At 41.0% G+C, this 23,115-nt stretch overlaps 1 protein-coding gene across 12 annotated transcripts in view; it reads right to left on the bottom strand.

The window, feature by feature from the left end:
- Positions 1–23,115, bottom strand: part of NAV2 (neuron navigator 2) — a 537,457-nt gene that overhangs the window by 98,870 nt on the left and 415,472 nt on the right. For 11 of the 12 annotated variants that reach the window (XM_033150800.1, XM_033150735.1, XM_033150751.1 and 8 more), the window contains 4 exons: positions 20,119–21,232; positions 16,032–16,150; positions 13,397–13,505; positions 10,624–11,013 (listed from right to left, as the gene is read on the bottom strand). In XM_033150800.1, the coding sequence (XP_033006691.1) occupies positions 10,624–11,013; positions 13,397–13,505; positions 16,032–16,150; positions 20,119–21,232 (1,732 nt within the window). Of the gene's footprint in view, positions 1–10,623; positions 11,014–13,396; positions 13,506–16,031; positions 16,151–20,118; positions 21,233–22,101; positions 22,271–23,115 lie in introns of those variants that run through there. The other variant, XM_033150817.1, reaches the window with a different exon arrangement.

Here is a 23,115-nt window from a genome sequence, read left to right as displayed (position 1 = left end):
CCCCCCCCATAAATGAATGCCATACAAAAGTTATTACTGTTATTGTTATAAGAAATAATACTACTACAATGTGTGTGTTTGTGTATGTATATACCTAAAAAACCTAATTTAAAAAACCCAGGGTCCTAAAACCACATGATACCTATTATCCATTAGTGCTATGTTGGCCGGTGGTTTCTAGGTAGGAATTTCAATACGGAGGATATCCAAACATAACAAACTTTAAGAACTTGGTGCTTGTTAAAATATATGTTCACTGGATTGCATAACGATAAGATGCCATTGGGATTGAATGAGACATATCTTAGGTCAAACAGAGCTTCAAAATTTATCTCCATAATAATGAGGTTATAATGTGTTGCCCACCTGCACTCACACCCTTTAAAAACATATGCAGCTGAGGAAGGTTAAGAACAAAGTGACTTTTGCCCAGAGTCGGTTTTCAGGCCTAGTATCTCCCAGCTTGTTTGAAATGAACAGAGGTGAAACTGCACCCACCCATTTTTCTGTATGGCCAGGGGCAAATAAACTTCCAATGACCTCGCGGTAGGGAGAGATTTGAATTAAAATCGAAAGCTCAGGTATGCTAAAAATGAAATAACCGGCCTGTTTTTCTGTTATCCTTTTTCATGCTTAGCCAGAAAACAAGTACTGAAGAGACAATATTGGTTTTACTACCTTGAGGAATCAAACAATGGAAAATCTCAAACAAAATATGCAGTCCGTTGAATTCCACTGGCTTGCTGTTCTTGATCACATTTCCCTCTAGTGGACAGATCCAATGCACAGTATTGTAGCATGCAACAAGCTTTTCACTGAAATGGCAGCAGCATAAAGATAATTTATTGCCTATATATTTATCTCACTTTTCATTACACAAGCTGACACACACACACCCCAGACTATTTATGCGGAGCAATGAGAACAATCTCCTGCTTATCACAAATGCAGATCTAGCTCTGATATTGCAACAGCACCAGTATCTCAAGAGCTGTCTCAAACCCTAACCCTCAGAGCTGACGCAATATACTGTAATGGAGTGTATGGAGGTGAGAAGGGAAGAATGTGCACTGACATTCTGGAGACGAGTTAGCAGAAACCCCCAAAGCCAGCCTTTCTGTCCCACTGTGTATTTAGTTGCAATGCTTCAATATTTAACAAAATCAGCAAGAAGCCTGCTCCAACAGAAAGCAATTCAAACAAACACCACATTCAGAAAAGATAACGTAAATGACATTGTAATGATTATTAATCACGTTGAAATCATATAGCCATATACGGTATATAAGTAGAGTTTTCAGCTCTCTTCATTAGTCAGCGAGATCAAGTACTGTTCCTCTAAGCCAAGCTGTGTAATGTTACTGTGCCTTTTGAACTGACCGAGTCGTGCTAATTTATTTTTAACACTGTTGAGGGGCCCCGGTATGAAATGCCGGAAAGGTTACAAAGTTCAAATTGCACTTGAGTTTGATTACACTGCAGTTCAGCCTTCACCAAGTGAGATTTGTTAGCATTAGGATCTAAGCCAATTGCTTCAGAGTTTTGGACCATGAAAATCTTCCGCACACGTCTCAAGGCAACAGATAAAATGCAATAAAACAAACCCACAGAAAACAGCAGATAAAATGTAAAAGAAATACCTAGTAGACACCCGTGGCAGAGACCTATTCATCCAGCTCAGAAAGCTCGTCAGAACAAATATATCTTCACTTGATTACAGAAAGTGCAGAGATCTTTGGAACTTGCAGGAGAAGCTCTCCTGCAGATCACAGTGAACTACTGGATATATAAGGGATACGGCAGTCTCTCAAGTAACCTGGTCTTCAGTGACATAGGACCTTATATATTGGTGCCAAAACCTTGAACTTGGCCCTTAGCAGATCCACAAGCAAGGTGTTCCATGCCAGTGGTAGTTTGCCACTACAAATAATCTGTTGTACACCAGCTGCAGTCTCTGCATCATCCTCAATGGTAGCTCCACATATAAAACACATTGCAGTAATCCAATCTTGGGGTTATCAATGCATAGCAATTGTGGTCAAACTATCTTGGTCGCAGCTTTCTTCCCAATTGATGTTGAGGCACCTGTGCCTCCAATGACAGATCTGAATCTAGGAGCACCCCCAAACAATACACTCACACCTTCAGTGAGAGTGTGACCCCATCCAGGGCAGGCAAGTTAACTACTTCCTAAACCCAGACACCACTCACCCACAAAGGCTCCATCTTGCCAGGATTCAGCTTATTAGCCCTCATCCAGCCTACCACTGCATCCAGACCTGAGCCATCTCTGTCATTCCCAGTTCAGATGTTACAGAGAAATAGAGTTGGGTATCATTGGCATACCAATGATACCTCGCTCCAGATGACCACCCACAACAGCTCCATGCAGATGTTAAATAGCACTTGAAAGAGTAGTGCTGTGTGACACCCTGTAAGAAGATAAAGAGAGCTTGCTGGCTCAGGCCAATGGCCCATCTAGTCCAGCATCCTGTTCTCACTGTGGAAAACCAGCAAGCAGTATTCAAGCACAGGAGCGCTCTCCCCTGCTGTGGTTTCCAGCACTGTATCCAGAAGCATTTCTGCCTCCAAATGTGGGGGCAAAGCATAGTCATCGTGGTTAGTAGCCATTGATAGCTGTCTCTATGAATCTGTTTAATCTTCCTTTAAAGCCAATATTAGAAGGTTAGCTCAAGGGAGGAGGCTGAGAAATACTCAGCCAATGCTACCTTCTGGAGCCATGGTAGACGGTAACAAAGACCAAAGAGATGTCTAGGAAGAGCAACAGGATCACACTCCCCACATACCTCTTCTGATAACAGTTCATTCATCAGGGCAAGCAAGTCAGATTCACTCCTGAGCCCAGAGTGAAATTGGCCTATATAATCATTTTCATTCAGGAATGTCTGCGGCTGCATCGCCATGGCTTTTTGAGTATCGTGCCTGAAAGGGGGGTATATGTGATCAGATTGTAGTTGTTAAATACCATTGGGTTAGGCACTTATTTTTTTTTTGGCTTACTAAACTCTATAGAATGCCATATACATTCATGGACAGATAGGTGGTATGGTATCATTATTATTTATATTCCTCCCCTTTTAAAAACCCATAAGCTTCAGCTACTCAACATTTACAGCATGATGAGTCAATGTACAAGGGGAAAAGAGCATGATGAGTCAATGTATAGAGATGAATATAAAAGGCATTCACCCTAAGGAAAGATTAAATAAACTCTCAATCTAAAATGGCAGGTAGGAAATGTACAACTGATGCTTTCCAGACAATATTGACATGAAGAATGAGACTGATATGAAACATCCATCACAAGGGGCACCAGACACACATCAGAATCTTGCTCATGTTACTCAACACTCAAGCAAATCCACACTCTATCTTGCTTCACAAGCACTGCTACATTCTTATCTCCACCCAAACAAATCTAACATATTCATACTCAACTTGTGACCTACTTCAACAACCATATATTCAGTATGGGCTTTTCATCCTCTAGATCAGTGGTTCCCAATTAGCTAATTACTGAGGACCCCCTATTTTTCAAAAGTGAAGTCACAGACTCCCTACTTTTTAAATTTTTGATAACTCTATGGTAGTTACCTCTGCAAAGCATTTATTAAAAAAAAACAAAATGTGGAATAGCCCCTAATAAGCAATTGATTTTAGGTATACTAAAAAACAGACTAGGGCTGAGCAAAATCTATTTTTCAGCATTGTGATATTTCAGCAGCTAAACATTGCAATAGTCCTATATATCACGATGTCTGAAACTGGAGATCAGGTGTACGGATGAGGGAAGGAGTGGTCACAGAAATCGCATGGGTGGGGAGAAAAGAGGAAGTGGAATCACCTCTACCACATGGTTTGAGTGGGAGGGAATAGGGATGGGGAGTACACTGTGGGTGTGGTGGCCCCAGAGATTGCTTGTGCCACTGCTTCAACAGTGGCAAATGCTGCTTAATGCTTAACAGTTTATATTATAAATTTAACAGAGACTGCTGAATAGCAGTTACCACCATTGATGCAATGCAGCAGTGGCAGAGGCATTCTCTGGGGCCAGCTTACCCGCAATGCCTTATTCTGAGGAGGGCCCCCCACTTGTGGTGGTCTGAAGAGCAGCACTGCCAGCTGCTTTCCATTTACAGTAGAAAGACTCTAGGGTGAATGAGGGCGAGTGGCAGTTGCTGCCACCACTGCTGCCACCGCAACATTAATCACGGTAGGCAGAAAAGTGGCCTGCCAGCCAACCATGCTGGTGACAACAACAGGCAGCTTCGCAGACAGCAGATGGAAAGCGCAATTTGCCAAGATGCACACCTCATTATACGCTTGGCCTTGCTCACAAATCCTTGAATTTTTAAGGGGGAAGGGACATCAACTGATAGCTGGGTGACTGTTGCTCCTTTAAAGTTCTCTTGCAGATGCAAGCAATTGGGAAGCACCTCTTATTGTTTACATCCAGAAACCTGTACCCTCTGGCCCAGGGTATAATTAAGGACTTCATACATATTTTCCAATGTCCTGTGAATCATCAGATGTTCACACACATACTTAGGTGGAGACAGAGTTGAACTGGCTGTAAAATTGATGTGATTACATTTGTATAAAACAGAAATTAGCACTGCTGTGAAAAGTCGGGTGCCCCGTATGTACCCTGTGCAGGTATGCAGGTTTCACATGCATGTTATCATGTGCCGGGCTTAGGAACTAGTCATACATTGCACATCCAAGGGAAGATGTGGTCTGAATGACACTGTGCGAATGGGATGCGCTTTCTGATGTGCATTCAAATGTACATCCCAATCCATTTTTTAAAAATGCATCACTAGTTGCACGTTTACAGCTTGTGTTACACATGAGTAGGACTGGATTTGGCATACTCTAAAGAGAAGATGGAGATACACAAGGATCTTGTTTATATCCCCTCTCTACATTGCTTGGCTGTGTTGATTTCTGGTATCTATGGCAAGGCAACTCCCCAGGGTGGGTCAATCAGTTTCACAACAAGCACCTGTGGCCTCCTAAGGTTTGCAGAGGCATACAAGGTCATAGATATCTTCAGATATTTACAAACCAAGAATTCAATTCGTTCTAACCTCAAGATACCAAAACTGCTGCCTGCCAGAACTTTGCTTGGACAGACCTGTAAGTGAGGCCTCACAAAATTTCCCATGACCCAAGATAGATCAGCGAGGGATCTGAGAACATGTGGCTGCAATGGTTTATCTTGGCCACTGGGTTTGTTTTGGCTGTAACAAATATTTTGGCTCTCTTTCCTATCTAGTTGCCAGTAAAAACACAGATACTTGCCATTCTGAGAATGACAGTGGAGCACATACCAGCTGACAAAAGGGCATTCGTACTGTAATTTTTTTCCAAGCCTCCTGTTATTATCTGTACACCAAGACACAGCAAAGAATTTGTACACATTTGTTCTTCTGCTTCTCTCAAGCTGTTTTCATACTAGCACCTCTTCTCACTCTCACTTTTAGGTGCCCTTGTGGGGAGGAAGAAACCTTTTTCGAAACCTACTTAATTAATCCTGGAAGCAACTGTTCTTTACTCCTCAGTTTAAATCAGGGCAACATGCTTCTGCAAATTAACCAAGGCTAGTGTGCAACCCCTTCTGTCTGCCTGATTTATCAGTGATTTTTGCTTCATCCTCTCGTTTCACAAGATTTCTTGCAAAAGACAACCACGATTTTTTTCTCCCATTTCAGAAAGTGAGCAGCGGCCAAGCAAGAAATGACAGTTAAAGGGGTTACATGAGTAGAATGAGGGTGTTGCAATATTTGTATCAATGAATTAATGGCAAGCCTCATCATTGCTCTTTTTTCAAAGAAGTGCTGCTCCACATTTTGTGGAGTAGAGGCACTTTCAGCATAGACACCATGAGCGATGCTCAGAAGTGGAGAATATACCTGGAAACAAATGAGAGATGTGCAACTGACATGCTTTAGGAACCACTACTGAAAATACCTGGCCCAATAAACAAAAGTCTAGCTAGTTTACTATTATCGCCACATATTCACTCCATACATTTAAAGTGCTATGATACCACTTTAAACAATCATAACACACACACCCCCGAACTCTGGGAACAGTAGTTCGTTAAAGTTGCTGAGAGTTGTTAGCAGACCACTTCCTTGCAGAGCAAGGAAGCAATTCAAAACTCTGAATTCTCAGAGTTCCTTGTGGAGAAGGGTTGATTGTTAAACCGCTCTGTAAACTGTAGTTCTATGAGGGGAATAGGGGTCTCCTAACAACTCTCAGCAACCTTAACAAACCACAACTCCCAGAATTCTTGGGAGGAAGCAATGACTGTTCAATTTGTATAGTGGTGCTTTCAGTGTAGGGTGTGAATGTGGACTATGTTTTCCTCAGCGGCCAGCCATCTCTTCTGGGTACTCTTAAAGAGGGCATGAAACAAATTGTCCCCAGCATCTAGTACTCTGAGACATGCTGTTTTCAACAGATGAAAACCAAAGCTACCTGGCATGGGGAGAAGGTTGTGTGATAGGGCAGAGCTGTCCTCTTTACCAGTATTCTTGCAGCTTACCCAGACAGTGCTGGGGTGGAGTAGGGTGGTGGATATGCCAGCAGAACCAACCTAGAGGCACTCCCACCTGTACGTGCATCTGCACAGCTACAGCCCTGACCTTGCTGCCATCCTGTTCCACCCAGGACCGTCCAAGCTGCAGTGATGCTATGCAGTGCTACCCAACCACGATAGCTGCTACTGCATGCTTTCCCCCTGCAAGCCACATGATGGGTATGTTGAAAATACACCTGAGTGAAACACCCAGGATTTGTTTCCTGGGGCACATCTAATTGTGCAGATGTGCACAGCAATATTATTTCTCTCGCAGTGAGAAATATGGCTTCCTCGTTTTCTCTTGCCGTCTGTTGCAGACGTCCAAAAGCCATGTCTCATGAAACTGATGCTACAGAAACATCTGCTTGGACTGCAGACAACCCTCCTCCAGCAGTATTAGGTGCCTGCATTGTTCGCTAAGGTAACACCCTTCCCCTAGAGGCGGAAGAGTTTATGTCCCATAACAGTTTTTGAGATGTTATCCAATTGCGTCATTGCAACACAGCACTGGAATGCTGCTTTCCTCTGGGGCAAACATGAATATGAGCTTATAGATCAAATTAAAAAATCCAAAATCAACACCGCTGGGATTGAGTTTCCCTGTCCCACCGCTACAATATCTTGATTTCAATTGCTTCTAAGCAAATATGACATTTGCTTATCCCCCAAACAACAACAAGCTCATTTTCAGTCATTAATCTAACAGTCCAAGGGGGCTTGCCAATGGATATGAGTAACTATCAATCTGTCATTTTATTAGGCACAGAGCCAGAGAGAAGGAGTCTAGCTTGGCTGGCTGCTGGTACAGAAGGAGTATTGGACTATACAGACCTTTGGCCCAATCCAGGAAACCAATGCAATTGTGGAGTATAATTATTTCTCTGCATCTGTTAATGTTTAACCCAGAAACTCTTTCATGAGCACCAAGATAATTGCTGAAACATATACCGTCTACTTAACACTGGAATTGTTTACAAAAACAAAGCCCACAAAATGAAATACAATAATATGTGTTATTTCAGTCACATAAGGATGCACATATAGAGTACCGGTAGTATTATTAGCTAGGGTGTCAAACAGATACTTATGGGTGCTGTTTGGAAAAACCAAGATCAACTGACCTCTTTTCCATTTTTTCACACTATGTTGGTTTTATTTCTGTCCAATAAAGTGCATAACACATTGTTCACGCTAGATACTTCTGTTTATTTACTCAGAGATTTATATTCTGTCCTTTTACTGCATTCACAGCAGCTTACAGCAATTAAAATAGCTAATAAGAACTACAATATATGAAACAAACAGTAGAAAAATGCAAACATTTTAAGTGGTAGTAGCTACAGTTCAGTAATTGCAGTCAGAATTTGCTATGTTGGATTTACTAGTTATAATTATGCTCTGCAGGCAAGCCACAAGTTAGGAAAACAGTCCTGAGGGTTCCAGGTTCAAGGATAGGAAACTGCAATGCTACCTGACAGTCAACACTTGAGTTTCACAGGCAAATGCAAATATATTAACAAAATCATCCACCACTAGATGGAGCTACAAACAAACAAAAAAAAGCAACACTTGTACAAAGCACAGGCATCTGTCTCTGCAAGTGCATGTGCAAAGCTACCCTAACAAATCAGACAACCATCTATAGGAAGCCTATAATTTTCCCCAATTCATCCCCAATTCAATTGAACGTGCATATGCATATATTTTATTGACCGAAGACATTCCTTTGATGAAAGGATTCAAAATCATTTAAAATAAACCCTCTTGGAAATAAAATGCATTCCAAATGCAGTTTCAGGTGAAGGTCATTTGCTTTGCAAATATTAGCACAAGAAACATTGAAAAGCAAAGTCTTGCACTACTTTATTTGCAGAAACATGGGATGGGCAAGCCGTGTGTTTGCTAGACCACTGGTTGCTAAAGGGTTCTTTTCGTAATAATTTCCTAAACCTTTTGCAGAATAGAATTTGTGTGTGTGTGTGTGTGTTTGTTACAATGTGCTTTTGAAACTGTCAGAGTAAAAATCAGCAGCCTCAAATTCAAGATGTTTCAGATAAGGACCAAACTAGACGAGATGCCAGGAGATCCAAGATTACATTTCCTATGTACTTGAAGTTTTTTATTTTATATCAAAACAGTCAGAGGGATGATTTGATCAGGGAGCCAATGCTGGACAAGGGCACTGAATCCATTCCCCTCCACTGTTTACCTTGGTGTACCTGCAACAGTTTACATTTATATGGGAAAACACACATAAAACCCATGGACAAGACAGTAATTTCAACACAAAAGTCACTTCCATGTAGGCACCAGCCAAATTGTGATCCTAGTGTATGTGGTTTGTACCATATACTGAGACCAGCCAATTGGCAAACAGGTGGTACTTGGCGGGAATTTTATGTCCCTTAAATCTGGTAAGAGATCCTAAGGAATCTCTGCTTCTTTTTTTATCTTGGCCGATTAATTTGATCCATCAAAACTGTTATAAACTATTTCTTGAATCAAACACACATTTCCATTTGCACCTGCTCTCTACTTAATGACATCAGATTGCGACAGGTTCTTCTGTATTTGGGAGGGCAAGGAAGGAGAGACAAATAAGGATGGGGTCCATAATGTTCAACATGTGGAGAGCCCAGATTTTGTAACTGAAGTTTTTTAAAGGTTCTCCTGGTCGGACATACCTTTTAAAAAAGCACCAGCATTTTAAATTCTGTTTTCTTGAAGTAATATATTTTCCTATAAAGGTGTGTGTTTAAATAAATAACATTATTTGGTGTTCAGAAAACTGATTTGTATACCATGTATACCATACTAAAAGCGATCATTTTCTGATCAATGTTTCCTTCCTTCCTTCCTTTTCTGTAGGAATACTTCCATATTATTAATGTTTTCTGATAAACCATTTCACTGAAGGCCCATCAAATTTACTCAAAATCTTCACCTACAAGCAGTATATGTTGCATAACAAGCATAATTTTCCATGTAATGATAATCTCCTGTATTAACTTGACACCATCTAGATTTTTAGTAGTTCTGAAAAAGTTCTTGAACTAAGAGTAGAAATATGCACCCCCTTGTGGTAACAGGGAATGGTGCAGCAATTCTCTTTTAGACACCTACTAAAACACAACACACCCCTTCACTATAATCTGCTTGAGTCCAGGAAGCTCTTGCAACCAATCGGAACCGCGCCTCAGTTGCCAAACATTTCGGAAGCCAAACAGGCTTCCAGAATGGATTACGTTTGACAACCGAGGTTTGACTATATAGTTAAGGCAGGGGTGTTAAATTTAATTCTACCATTATAGGCTGTGAGCATTGTAAAATGTTTATAAAACACAGACTATTTGTACAAATTTTCTGAAGAATGGTAGCAGGAAAACATACCCCCCCCAAGAATTTTAAACTTTATAGTAGTCAATAATTCAACATGCTGCTTCAGTGTCCTACCAAGCCACAAGATACTAGGGAGGAGGGAGGTGTTAGCTGTGGGGTGTCCCATTACCCTGAAAAAACTAAATAACTCAACCAACTGCTTTACAGATCCTTGTAATAGATTGTAGTGTTCTTAGGAGACATTTCGCTATAAAAGTGTCTGCATCAGGCATGCTAACACGAACAAAATCTACATTTTTATGGAAGTGCTTGAACATCTGCATCCTGTGTCAACCAAAGAGTTTGCTTAAATCAGAAGTACATCTGATAATTTATTAGTCCTGACACATGGTCTTTATGGCCACCTGCATCTCTTCTTGCTCCTCCCTTCTCCTGTAGGGAAGAGCCTAAAATCTAGACTTGGATCATCAACTTCAGGGAACCAGTTGAAGCTACCATAAACACACACATCCATGTATCTTTAATACTATGTATTTTCATAAATGGTTATAAAATGCTCTGGGAGCCAATTCTGGCTCAAAGGAAAAGTATACATTTATTATTATTATTATTATTATTATTATCATTATCATTATCATTATTATCATTATTATATCAAACTTGAATGTACTCACCCACTTGTAATATCATCAGTCCTTATATTTTTCCCCAGAACATCTCCGTCACTCATGTAACCTGTGGCATCCATGTTGATTCCTTCAAGATCTATTTCGTCGCCTCCTTTGTCGGTGATATCCACATGACAAACGTTACTGCCCCGCGATGCTAGCTGTCTTCTTAAGGGAGCTGAATACATATAACGCCCTGATTCTGCATTGATGAACCGGCTGGCATTGGCTCTTGGAGGATATCCATTGCCCACTGATGGAGCATCACCTGCCTGAAGGCGGGGACTAGATTGCCCAAGTCTCCATGATAAGGGTGTCGGCCTTCCCGTCATACTGAGAATACTGCGTCCGCTTATTTCAGTGGTGACATTGGTATCAAAGGTGGTCTCCAAGGTGCTTGAAAGAATAAGACATCAAAATTGGGAAAGAAATTAAAACTGGGAAACTTTTAATCAAATTACATTACATTTGTAGTGAATAACAAGGGTCCCCCCCATTGTTACAAATACAGCTGACTGTTTGTACTTGCAATGAGTCTTGTGCTACACTTTGAAGACCCTATCAGGTCAGGACTCCAAAATGTCATGCAAACCCCCCCCCTTTGGCCAAATGGGGAGGCTTGGAAGACCTAATTAGGCCTTTGGGAAGGAGGTTTCCCACTCCTGTTATAAAGGGATTTAATAGAAACAAAATTGTATTTTAAAAATACTGGATTCATTTCAAACCCCTTCTGCTGAAATTATGCTTAGATACATTGAACTCTAGCCTAACTCTAAAAAACAAAAAACTTTTCTCTATTCTGGTCTCCCTCATTCCAATTTTAACCTGCAGCCTTGCTTTGTGTTAAGACCTCTATAACCTACAACACTGAAAGAACAGAAATATATTTGCATGTACTGTGAATATGGAGGTAGGCACTTAATTAAAAATCTTCATCCTTGCTGAAGGAACTCTACATGTATTTGAGCAACACATGCTTCAACACTGTGACTAAGTGAAAGCTTTACACCTCTCAAGACAAGAAATACTTTTAAAATACAATTTAGGCTATTGCATTTTTTCCTGGGAGGTCAAAAAGAGAGAGCTTGGATTCCTAATGTTATAATATTGTGTGCTGGGCGATTTAACAGCTGCAAATCACAGAATGTCACATTCTTGTGGTTTTATTAGCTTCCTTTAACAGTTAGCTGAAATGCTAATTTGATCATCAAAAAATTGGATTAAGTGTATACAATGGCCTGGATTCAGTGATATTGCGAGTGAATTTTATGTTTGATTTCATTTCTCCATCTGCAGTGCCCTATGTCCCCTGAAAATCTGTGCTGGAACATTGAAGGACCCTCCAGACCTGTGTGGTAGGTGATCCTAGAAGATGCAGAAAAAGAATGGGAGGAAATTGCCTTCACTATATTGCTAGCCCTTTTAAAAATGGAAGGCCCACTCTGGTACCAAGCCAGTGTTTTAAGGTTTCTTGCAGTAAGATCCAAGTATTCTTCCACATTTTATATTTGTTTGTGGATGTCTACTGGGAGCAGCCTTTCTTTGATTAACAAGAAACATTGTACACTATTCTTCTGTCATTTAACTTATTCTTCTATCATTTTCTACAGTTACTGCTTGAAAAGAGGAACATGGGAATCTGAGTTATACCATGTCAAACCACTGATCCATCAAACTCCGTGTTATCTAATGGTGCCAGCTGTCCAGGATTTCAGGCAGGAGTCTTTCCCAGCCCTACCTAGAGATATTGAGGGGCATTTTGCATGAAAAGCATTTGCTCTACTACTGAACTATATGGGTCTTCATTATTTCTTTTGTGGCTGATTTTATTTCCTAGTTTCATAATGTATACTATAAGAACAGGCACTGAAACATGCAAAATGCCTCCATTCAGACTATCTGTCAGAACAATAAGTATGCTACAGGGTTCTGAGCAAGTCTAATGACTCCATAGTAATTGTCATTAATCACACTGAGCCACTGTATTAATTTAAACTTCAAAAGGAAAACTGGTGTGCTGGAAGTTCCTAAGTGCAGGAACTAAATTAATTGAATTTTCCAGGCAAACTTTCAAATGGTGAATTCATTTGAGATCTTATGCTAAGAGGTATCCAACCGCTTAACAGTCAAATTAAACTAGCTCTTGAATGTCTTTGCACGTCATGTTCCTTCCAAAACCTTTTGTTAAAAACTTAAGTTGGCAATCTAACTGAGTATTGGCTTAACAACAGACATTTTGTTTTATCTCTGAAATGTTACCGGAGAGTCCTAAAAGTTGCTTTTCTCTTAAAAATCATATACATGTACATCACTTTTTTTAAAAAATTAAGGCTTTGTTTGACCAAAGAGCAGGTAGGAATTCAAGCTATGCACCTTATCAAACAGGTCACTTAAAGTTCAGCTGCTTGTTTAAACACAATATTGTAAATCTGGTAAAAATGCATTGAAGTCTCTCGCAAGTAACATTTTAAGTAGTAACCTTTGCACATTTTTATTCAAACATAACCTAAAGTATGTAACAAGCATTTATTCAGGGTTAGGCTTCCATATACAGTCTGGTTTTCTCCACTACCAAAATTTACTCCATCATCTTAAGACAGTTTAGAATCTGGGCTTTCAGTTTTAAAAAAAGAATAAAGCACAATACATGCTTAGTTCAGTGAATGCTTGTCATTACCAGTCTTAAATCGTTTCACGGGGCAAAAACTGAGTCAAGGACAGGAAAAAGAGGCCCCCACAGTTCTTCTGTTTGAACAGAGAAGCAATTCATGCCTCCCACCTGTGAGAAACCTGGGTCCCTCGTAAGCTTGACATGGTCTCCTCCAAGTTTTGTCGAAGATCAGCGATATTCTTGACGGTTCGCAATCGTCGAGCTTCTGGATCTTCCCCTATGAAAAAATATAATTGTTAGAGGGGAAAACAACTTGATTTTATTACCAACAGAAATTGCCATCTTTTTATGGTTCCAACCCAAATGTAGTTTCCTTCTTTTACAGTTAATGCACACTGGCTTCTGTTTTTTATGGAATGGGTACCTACTGTTGATGTAAAATAGCACATTAATGACATTAGGAGGATCCCTTCCACAACTACCAGTATCAAATGCTTAATATACTAAAATATTACTCTTGCTACTGACAAGGTCTTTTTCCTAAGCCATATTATTGATCATTTAATTGTTAAAGCAAATACTCAGTGCATTTCAGAAGAATATAATATGGCATGATAAAGGTTGTAGTTTGAAAGCGCTGATAACTGGAATACTTCGGTCCCTTTTGAACATAAGATGCTTACCTTCTTCCTTTTTTGAATGCTGCTCATAGGAGCCTGAACAGACTTAGTTGACCAAACAGTTCTTTAGCTTGAAAAATTATGAATTTTCTCGCTCAACACATCCTTGCATCGTATCAGTTATCATGCTGGCTGACTGAGATGGAAACAACTAAACCCTCATCATTATGAGGACTGCAACAAAGGATCATATTCCAAAAATCTACTTTTATGAGTCTTGATTTAAAAAATGAACTACAGAGTAGCTTTTGCAATCATGTAAGTTTTAGTGATCCAGGTTTTTTGGGTGTGTGTGTATTAAAGACACTACAAGGACTCCTCAGTCTTGCAAAACTCTTATTCTCTTTTTATAATACGATTTCTTGTGCAAGAAATTAAAGTAGACATCTTCTTGGCATACTTTCCTCACATTTTGAATTTTGTAGGAAAATGTGGAAGTTGCATAATATTTGAGCAATGTTTAACAATGATATTTTGCACAGCAAATGCTTGTCTTGCAAAACTGAAAGGAGAACTCTGTTAATTAATGGAATGAATCACAGATTCAAAGTGAAAAATCATTTTCATGTGTTCATTAACCTATGTGAAGCCCGAGTTTTTAATACATAACTTATTTGATCTGATGAGGGTACCGTAGGAAGAAATGAGAAAGCTTGTCCTAATGTGGTTTTTATTAACTATACAGATTCAGAAGCTCATTCATTCTTCATCTCTATACTGCTTCTTCCTCACCCTAATTTATCTTGCTAGCAGCCTACAATTTATAAGACTATCTGCTGAATGCCACTAACCATCTGTCTTTGTGAAACTGTTATCCCACTTCCCATGGTGTTCGATCAAAAGTTACAGTGTGCTAAAATAAAACATTTCCAGTTTTGATGACAAGGACCCATACAAGTTAGCTATTATTTGCTTTTTGTAGATGTGTAACTCAGGTCTGGAAGATTTCCCGAGGCACCACTACATGGGAAATGGATATCTTTCCTTACTGGTTGTGCTGATATGTGTTTCTATATATCTTAGGTAGCCTAACTCTCACTAGAGGCCCAGATGGCTACAGTGGCTTGGCTTGCCCATTGTCATTTCAGTTGGTTCAACAGCTATGACCACTCCCAGACAAGAACAGCCTCGCCACAGTTGGCCATGCAGTTGCAACCCTCTCTAGATTACTGTAATGTGCAGTGGGGCTACCCTTCTGCCTAATTCACCAGAGTAATCTAGTACAAAGTGGGACACCCAGCTTTGCACAATTACACTGTTGTTGAAAGATCCTGGCTACTGAGCCAGGTTCAATGCTTTGTTGTTGATATTTAAGACCCTGAACAATTGCTTAGAAGCCATATTGGCAAGTAAGCGGTATATAAAATAATAAATAATAACAGCAGACTACTTCTTCCAGCATAGACCAAGATGAGCCTTGAAATCTTGTACTAAAGTTCTGCTGGCAATTTCTCAACCAACATACTATCACTTGGTTCCAGCACAGAGGTGGGCTTTCTTGGTGATAAGTTTCACCCCTTGGCATGCCCTTCACTTAGTTCAAGTAGCAGAGCTAACTAACCAGCCTTAATCACCTCTTGTTATGTATGTTTACTCAAGCTTTCCAGGGCTCTACGCACTGCTAAGTTTTATATATGGTATATAGTATTGCTCTGCTTATATTTCACTTTCAAAAAGTCTTATTTGCATATTGTTATTCTACTTTTATAATAATACCTTCATGGTTATATTTTATGTAAACCATATAGAGATTTATTTTTACATCAACAAACAAATATATTGAATAAACAGGACTCCCACTGCTGGCCATGGTGGCAAAAAGAAGTAATAAAATAATAAATTTAATGAAGACAGAGAATGTCCTCTACTGGTCATGCAATGTGAATCTCCCAGCCCCTAAATTTTAAGGATTTATCCAGCCCATTCTGGAAAAGTGGTCCCCACATTTGCAGCCAAAGAACAGGACTGGGAAGGTTAGGCAGGGCCTTTTCACCCAGAATGAGAATAAAAATGCACACTAATTTCCTTCCCATCACAGAAGGGAGATAGTGGTAGCTAATGATTTAATTTAGTCCAATCCTTTATACCTCTGTATTAATAAAGTCAACACACGTAAGTCTTACCAGAAAGATCTTCTAAAATAGGCTGTGCAGTTTTAGTGTAAGGAGCAGAATCCATGCTCGTGCCCATCCCTCCAGTGCTGGGCTCAGCCGTTACATTCCCTTCATTGTCTGTCTGGGATCTTAAGTTCAAAATGAGAGAGAGAGAGAGAGAGAGAGAGAGAGAGAGAGAGATGTAGTCATTCATATGGCAAAAGAAGAATTCCAGCACCAATACAAGTACACTTGCCATCTCGCATTGTGTCCTCTCCCCAGGATATACTAGCAGACTGACTTTACATAATTCATTAGTCCCATGTTGAGCTATGTCCTAGAAATGGAAACAAGCACTGAACTGTAAAAAATAAATCAAATATTCACTGTCAAATACAGGCTTTGCAGTCCCACAGACTGGCTATACAAATACCTTCACATTTTTAAATTAAACGTTCAGCCTGGTCAACAACCTATATTGCTGTTTTATGATCCAGCCATCACTGATGACAACAGAGACTATTTTAGCCAATGTGATGCAGGCTGTTTGTGTCAGTTTCTTTTTTTATTTAAAGTATTTGTTCCATTTGTATACAACCTTTCCACCAAGAGGCATAGTGTTTTAGATCCATCATATTAAAGCAGCATATGACTTCCTAGTGTTGTTTTTTTTAATCTCTGTTAATTTTTATTCTAGAATTTAGGGGCTGGTTTACTTTTGATGGTGACCACATGACAGCTGCTATAACATGGTTCACTCTTTGTGTGAAGTGGCTCAGCATGTGGTTTGGATGATTTTCTTAACGCCTGTGCAAGGTTGGTATAGAAGAAGAAATCAACTCCTCGGCTGGGTTGGGTATGAGCCACAATGTGTGAATAGTTTACTCTTGACTAACAGTCAGCACATGTCAATCTATGCTGACTTTCATGTTGGAACTATACAGAAGGTGCCTTTCTTTACATATCCCACTGCCATGTGAGAGATGCCAAAACAGATAGGAATCCTTTTGATGCAAGGTTAAGCAGATGGCTTATTTCCATGGGCTCATTAACTACAGAATGACATATACTGGGAAGGAGTATTCTTATTATGAGCATTCCTATTTATTCTTATTGTTCGGTCCCTGCTCCTGCCCACCTAGCAGTTCGAAAGCACCTCAAAGTGCAAGTAGATAAATAGGTACCGCTCCGGCGGGAAGGTAAACGGCGTTTCCGTATGCTGCTCTGGTTTGCCAGAAGCAGCTTAGTCATGCTAGCCACATGACCCAGAAGCTGTCTGTGGACAAACGCCAGCTCCCTTGGCCTATAGAGCGAGATGAGCAACCCCAGAGTTTTCTGCGACTGGACCTAATATATATCTTATGTTCTCAAATGAACGCAAAGTATCAGAAAATCCAGTCTAGATATTGCTTCATTCATGACCCTCTAAGTACATTACACACTTTGTCAGAGTCCTCATAAATAAATCAAAGATGTTCCCAATACTGCAAAAAGAAATTTAAAGTCATCAGCAACGTCCAGACATCACAATAAACTAAATTTTCTCATGACAGCAACCAGCTAATTTCCCTTAAGTTTGTGCACTCCCTGGTCTGCTCTCCTCCTCTAGTGAAGCCACAAGGTGGAGTTCGGAAGCTTTAACTTCTGATTGCAGCTAACCACAAAATTGTAGTTAACCTTAACTATAGGTTGTTGAAGCAAGCTATCTTCATAAAACACAGTTTGAAATTGGCATGTTTTAAACAAATCACAGTTTGGTGGGTTCAGACAACCTGATAAGATGCAGTGAAAGCTTCTGAGAGCCTCATCATAGTTGGATTGGAAGAACCTGCTGGATCAGGCCAATGACCATCTAGTCCAGCACACTGTTGTTGTCACAGTGTCCAACCAGATGCCTGTGGGAAACCCACAAGTGTGACCCAAACCCAAGAGCACAAACTCCTCCTATGGTTTCCCTCAACTGGCATTCAGGAGCATTGCTGCCTCCAACAGTGAAGAGGGGCAGGGGAGTGTACAAGCCTGGGGGATGCTATATGTGTAGTTTATCATCTTATTGGAATGTAGCCATTAACTGATTAGTCTGTTAACCTTGAATTAAATGTTTATGTATTTTAAAAAGTATTTCAGCCAGAGTCAGCTGATTAACTTTATGAATTGCTACAGCAATACAGTAGAAAATATATAAACCTATTAAAAATATAATAAGAGAAAATGCCCGGGGGGGGGGGTCTTTGCCTGGTACCAAAACAATGACAAGTTGACACCAAGCTGTCCTGGGGAGAGCATTCCATAGATGAGGAGCTCCTACAGGAAAGGTCTGCTCTTTCATTGTCACTCTCCAAACCTCCCCTGAAGGTGCCACACAGAGAAAGGTCTCACATGAGGATCTCAGGTTCTGTGGGGTGCCTCAGGGTTCCGTCCTCTCCCCCGTGCTTTTTAATATCTATATGAAGCCACTGGGAGAGATCATCAGAGGGTTTGGGCTGGGTGTCCATCAGTATGCAGATGACACCCAGCTCTACCTCTCGTTTAAATCAGAACCAGTGAAGGCGGTGAAGGTCCCGTGTGAGTGCCTGGAGGCGGTTGGAGGATGGATGGTGGCTAACAGATTGAGGTTAATCCTGACAAGACAGAAGTACTGTTTTGGGGGGACAGGGGGTGAGTGGATGTGGGGGACTCCCTGGTCCTGAATGGGGTAACTGTGCCCCTGAAGGACCAGATGTGCAGCCTGGGAGTAATTTTGGACTCACAGCTGTCCATGGAAGTGCAGGTTAATTCTGTGTCCAGGGCGGCTGTTTACCAGCTCCATCTGGTACGCAGGCTGAGACCCTACCTGCCCACGGACTGTCTCAGCAGAGTGGTGCATGCTCTGGTTATCTCCCGCTTGGACTACTGCAATGCGCTCTACATGGGGCTACTTTTGAAAGTGACCCGGAAACTACAACTAATCCAGAATCCGGCAGCTAGACTGGTGACTGGGAGTGGCTGCTGGGACCACATAACACCGGTCCTGAGAGATCTACATTGGCTCCCAGTAAGTTTCCGAGCACAATTCAAAGTGTTGGTGTTGACCTTTAAAGCCCTAAACGGCCTCAGTCCTGTATACCTGAAGGAGCGTCTCCACCCCCATCGTTCAGCCTGGACACTGAGATCCAGCACTGAGGGCCTTCTGGCGGTTCCCTCATTGTGAGAGGGACAGAGTGCCTTTTTGGTAGTGGCGCCCACCCTGTGGAACACCCTTCCATCAGATGTCAAGGAAATAAGCAGCTATCCTATTTTTAAGAGACACCTGAAGGCAGCCCTCTTTAGGGATGTTTTTAATATTTAATGCTGTATTGTTTTAACATTCGTTTGGGAGCCGCCCAGAGTGGCTGGGGAAGCTCAGCCAGATGGGCGGGGTACAAATAATAAATTATTATAAAGTATTATTATTATTATTATTATTATTATTATTATTATTATTATTATTATCCTTGTTCAGATAGGATTGCAGTTGGGCTTCCAGCCAAAGCTGGTAGAAGGCACTTCATACCACTGAGACCACTGTTGCCTCTAATGACAATGCCAGATCCAAGAGTGTCCCAAAGTTACACTGCTGCTCCTTCAAGGGGAGTGTCATTCCATCCAGAACAGGATGTAGTCTACTCATCTAGGCTGAGAAACCTACCACTAACAGCATCTCTGTCTTACCTGGAGTCAGAAATCTGCTTTAAACACTTCTGCCAATTTCCAAACATCTCCATAATCACTATATAGTTGTGGCGAGGGATTTTTCATTTTGTACCTTGAGCAGCCCCATGTTATTAAGGTTTGGCACAAAATGTAACCTTACCATTATTATTATTATTATTATTATTAGCCTAGAAACATACAGTTGTATTTCTTCTTTTGTGTCGCTTTCACAGTTAACTTGAGACACAAATAAAAAGAAGCTCTGCCCTATGCACACCACGAGTCTGCTGCTTATTAGGATCTGGAACACTCGTTTGGGGTGGAAACCAAACTCAAGTTGTTATTGTAGGTTTTTTCCTACATCTAGAGAAAGTATATAACAGAAGAAGCAGACTACGCTACGCGAGTCAGACTTGACACACCCTGCTTAAAAAGTTACTCCTACCTGTACATGAATGGTGCTACTGTGGCAGTATTCGGGTGGCTGTATTGCTGTTGTGGATGAGGTAGCTGAACACTCACAGTATTGCTTCCTGTGGTCTGTGTGGTACTGCCTGTGGGCCCATTGACAGCCTGGGTACTGCTACTAGTACTCAGAGCAGGCACCCCTCCAATGCCTCTCCCTTCAGAGGAGGCCAAACTTGATGTGGAACTGGAATTCCTGCCGTCCAGCTGGGGCTTCTGATGAGAGAGGCCTGAGGCAGCCTTCCCTCCGCGGCTTCTCTCACCATCCTTTGCCGAACAGCTTGGGGCACTTGAGGATTTCCCTGTGGCAGTTTTCAACCCTGGTTTTGGTATTCCACTGTGCGAAGGGGCAGGTGCCTCCTTCTTGGCACTGTTTAGCTTTCCTCCTTTAGGGATAAAGCTTGCGATCTTGGAGGATTTTTTTGGCATCTCGGTTGTAGCTGGTGGGATCTGTTCTTCTTTCGGCTCCTCTTTCACGTCTGCTTTCTCGGTTACAGATATTCTCTTGGCAACGTCTTTGCCCTTTTCCTTTTCTTTATCCTTTTGCTTCTCTTTTTCTTTCTCATTGCCCTTTGGGGAACTCTTCTTATTGGTCAGTGCCCGACTGAACGTTCTTTGTGCAATTCCCTTGAGTGCAATTTTGGGACTGTTTGATGTGGGGTTGTTTGCGTTCCGATTTGCAGCTTCAATCTCTTCACTTTCCTCAAAGCTAGGGAGGGCCTCTAGTCTTTCACAACTAGTGTCTCGAGACCCCGGGCATTCAAGGGATGACCCTCCTGCTTTGGAGCCTCCTTTTGTATTAAAAAGCTTCAGCTTTTCCAGCATGGATTTCTGACCGTTGGGAGTTGGTTTGACCATCTCTGGAGAGGATTTCGGAGGTTCCTGGACCTGCTGTTTTACTGATAATATGGAAGACGTAGCGGTGTGCTTGGCACTGAGTGACTTGCTGCGCCAGGGCTTAACGGCAGAGTTGGGCTGGGGGATGGCTGAGGAGTTATTGCAACCGGCAATGTTGTTGCTACTGCTGCTTTGGGTTGAAGGTGGTGCATTTTCATTCATTCCTGTGTGCTGAGAGGCTAAATTGTCTGCTGGCTCTGGAGACAGAGAACAAAAAGAAAAGAAAATCATGATGCCTTTGTTTTTGGAAAGTCTTCAGGTGAACACAGCTTGCTTTCACAAAATGCTGACATCTAACAGCAGCTAAGAAATACTAAGATAACGTTTTATATGACCTAAACACAACACTATCTATGTCATTCAAAACAAAATCTGTTTTATTTTTGTTGTGGCGTGTGGGGTGGGGTGGGGTGGGGGGAGTAAAGTAATAGCACGATCAAATCACCGACGATTAAAATTGTTAGGTTTTTAAAAAGCCTGCTGGCAGGGAACCTTCTGTTTCTTATTGCTATGAATTACCTAGTCTACTTTTAGTTGCTTACCAAATAATAGAGCATAATGCATTTTAGATGTTACCTAACAGCAACTACATTCAAATAAATGTATGTGGTCAGTGAGTATCCTACTCAGACACTAACAGCGTACTATTAGAAAATTAAAAAAATAAATAAAAACTTTATAACTCAAACTGTCTGCTTTATACTGAGCAAAATTAGCTCTGCTGAAGTTTGCTACTTGGCAAAAATCCAACTGTAACACGAATCAAACAGCACAACACACACATGCACACTCTATCAGAAGATCCTTCTGATAACTGCAAGTTCAGTTTCTAGTCCAGTAAAACACTGAATCAAACCCAAATCCACAAAACTGAAACTCATCATATCCTTATTCACGCAGAAACAATAAACGATACATCTTTATCTCACAATTGAAACCAGCTGGAGTAAAAAGAGCTAGCTGAAAATGCTTCCTTGGCAAGTCCAAATCTCTCATTGATTCTGTCCGTTTGAAAGCGTCTCATTCAATGAATAAGAGAGCATAAGAACCACACTTGCTTACCCACCTCTTGAGAGCCACTTCTTTTCTAAAGTTACTCTTTGCAAACGCTCTCTTCTGGAGACATTACATCCCAATTACTGCAAATATGTCTTCTGTTATGCTGCTCATGTTTCCAATTAACTTTTGTCATCTCTGACTGTTAGTCTGCCCAGGAGCTTGCCGGGGATTAACGGCTTTTACCTGCCGTCCCAGATCCTCTAGCAATAAACGGCATATAGAGCTTCTCAAGCTGGTTTTTTTTTTTTTGAAAAAAGAAAAAAGAAAAAATTTGAACTTAAAAATAAACAACGGCTGAGAGCGAATGTTTGCAGCAGTTTGAGGAGGGGAAACTGTGAATGCTGTTCTGTGAATCACTAGCTGCTGCAGCCACACAGAGGCTGTTTTGCTTCACTTTTGGCTGCTCACTGAAGATAAAGCTCTGTTAACCTCCCTCGCATGATCCATACCAGACCACCTCACATTTCCAAGCACACCCATCTTCCTTACGTAGCAGGGATGTGAATTTCCAGGAGAACCCTCTCGTAATAAGCCCATGGTCATTTCACACTGTTACGTCCTAACTAGAAGAGCAGATGTGTATGCTTGTTTTATAGAAAGAAGGCATTGCTAGGATGTGGGAAGATTTCCAATGTGTTGGATTATTAACCACAACCCGTTAAAACTGGATGGTCTCTGCTGCAGTTTCCTCCCCAGAAAGTGTTATGCCAGGAGCCACAGAAAGGCATGGTGAAGGAGAAATTTTATTAACAGACCCAGATGCAGGGAGAAGAGCTTTTCGTGGATTAATTAGCACACACATTAAATTGGTGCATAGTCAACCCATATGGGCTCTTTCACAAGTTATGCTAAATGCACCTTAAAAGGCACAGCTCAAGGGTACCATTGACTGTAAACCAATGTAGTATGTGCACAGACCTCAGATCTGTCTTAATGCCGAAGTGTCAGTTAAGCCTTTAAGCCACTAAGGATTTATTGATATGTTTCAGTAAAAGATGCATTCTTACTATGTTTTTCATGT

This window comes from Lacerta agilis, chromosome 1, assembly GCF_009819535.1.
Source record: "Lacerta agilis isolate rLacAgi1 chromosome 1, rLacAgi1.pri, whole genome shotgun sequence".
Taxonomy (NCBI): Eukaryota; Metazoa; Chordata; class Lepidosauria; order Squamata; family Lacertidae; genus Lacerta; species Lacerta agilis.
The sequence above is the reverse complement of the archived record's forward strand: the minus strand, read 5'-3'. Positions and strand labels throughout refer to the sequence as shown.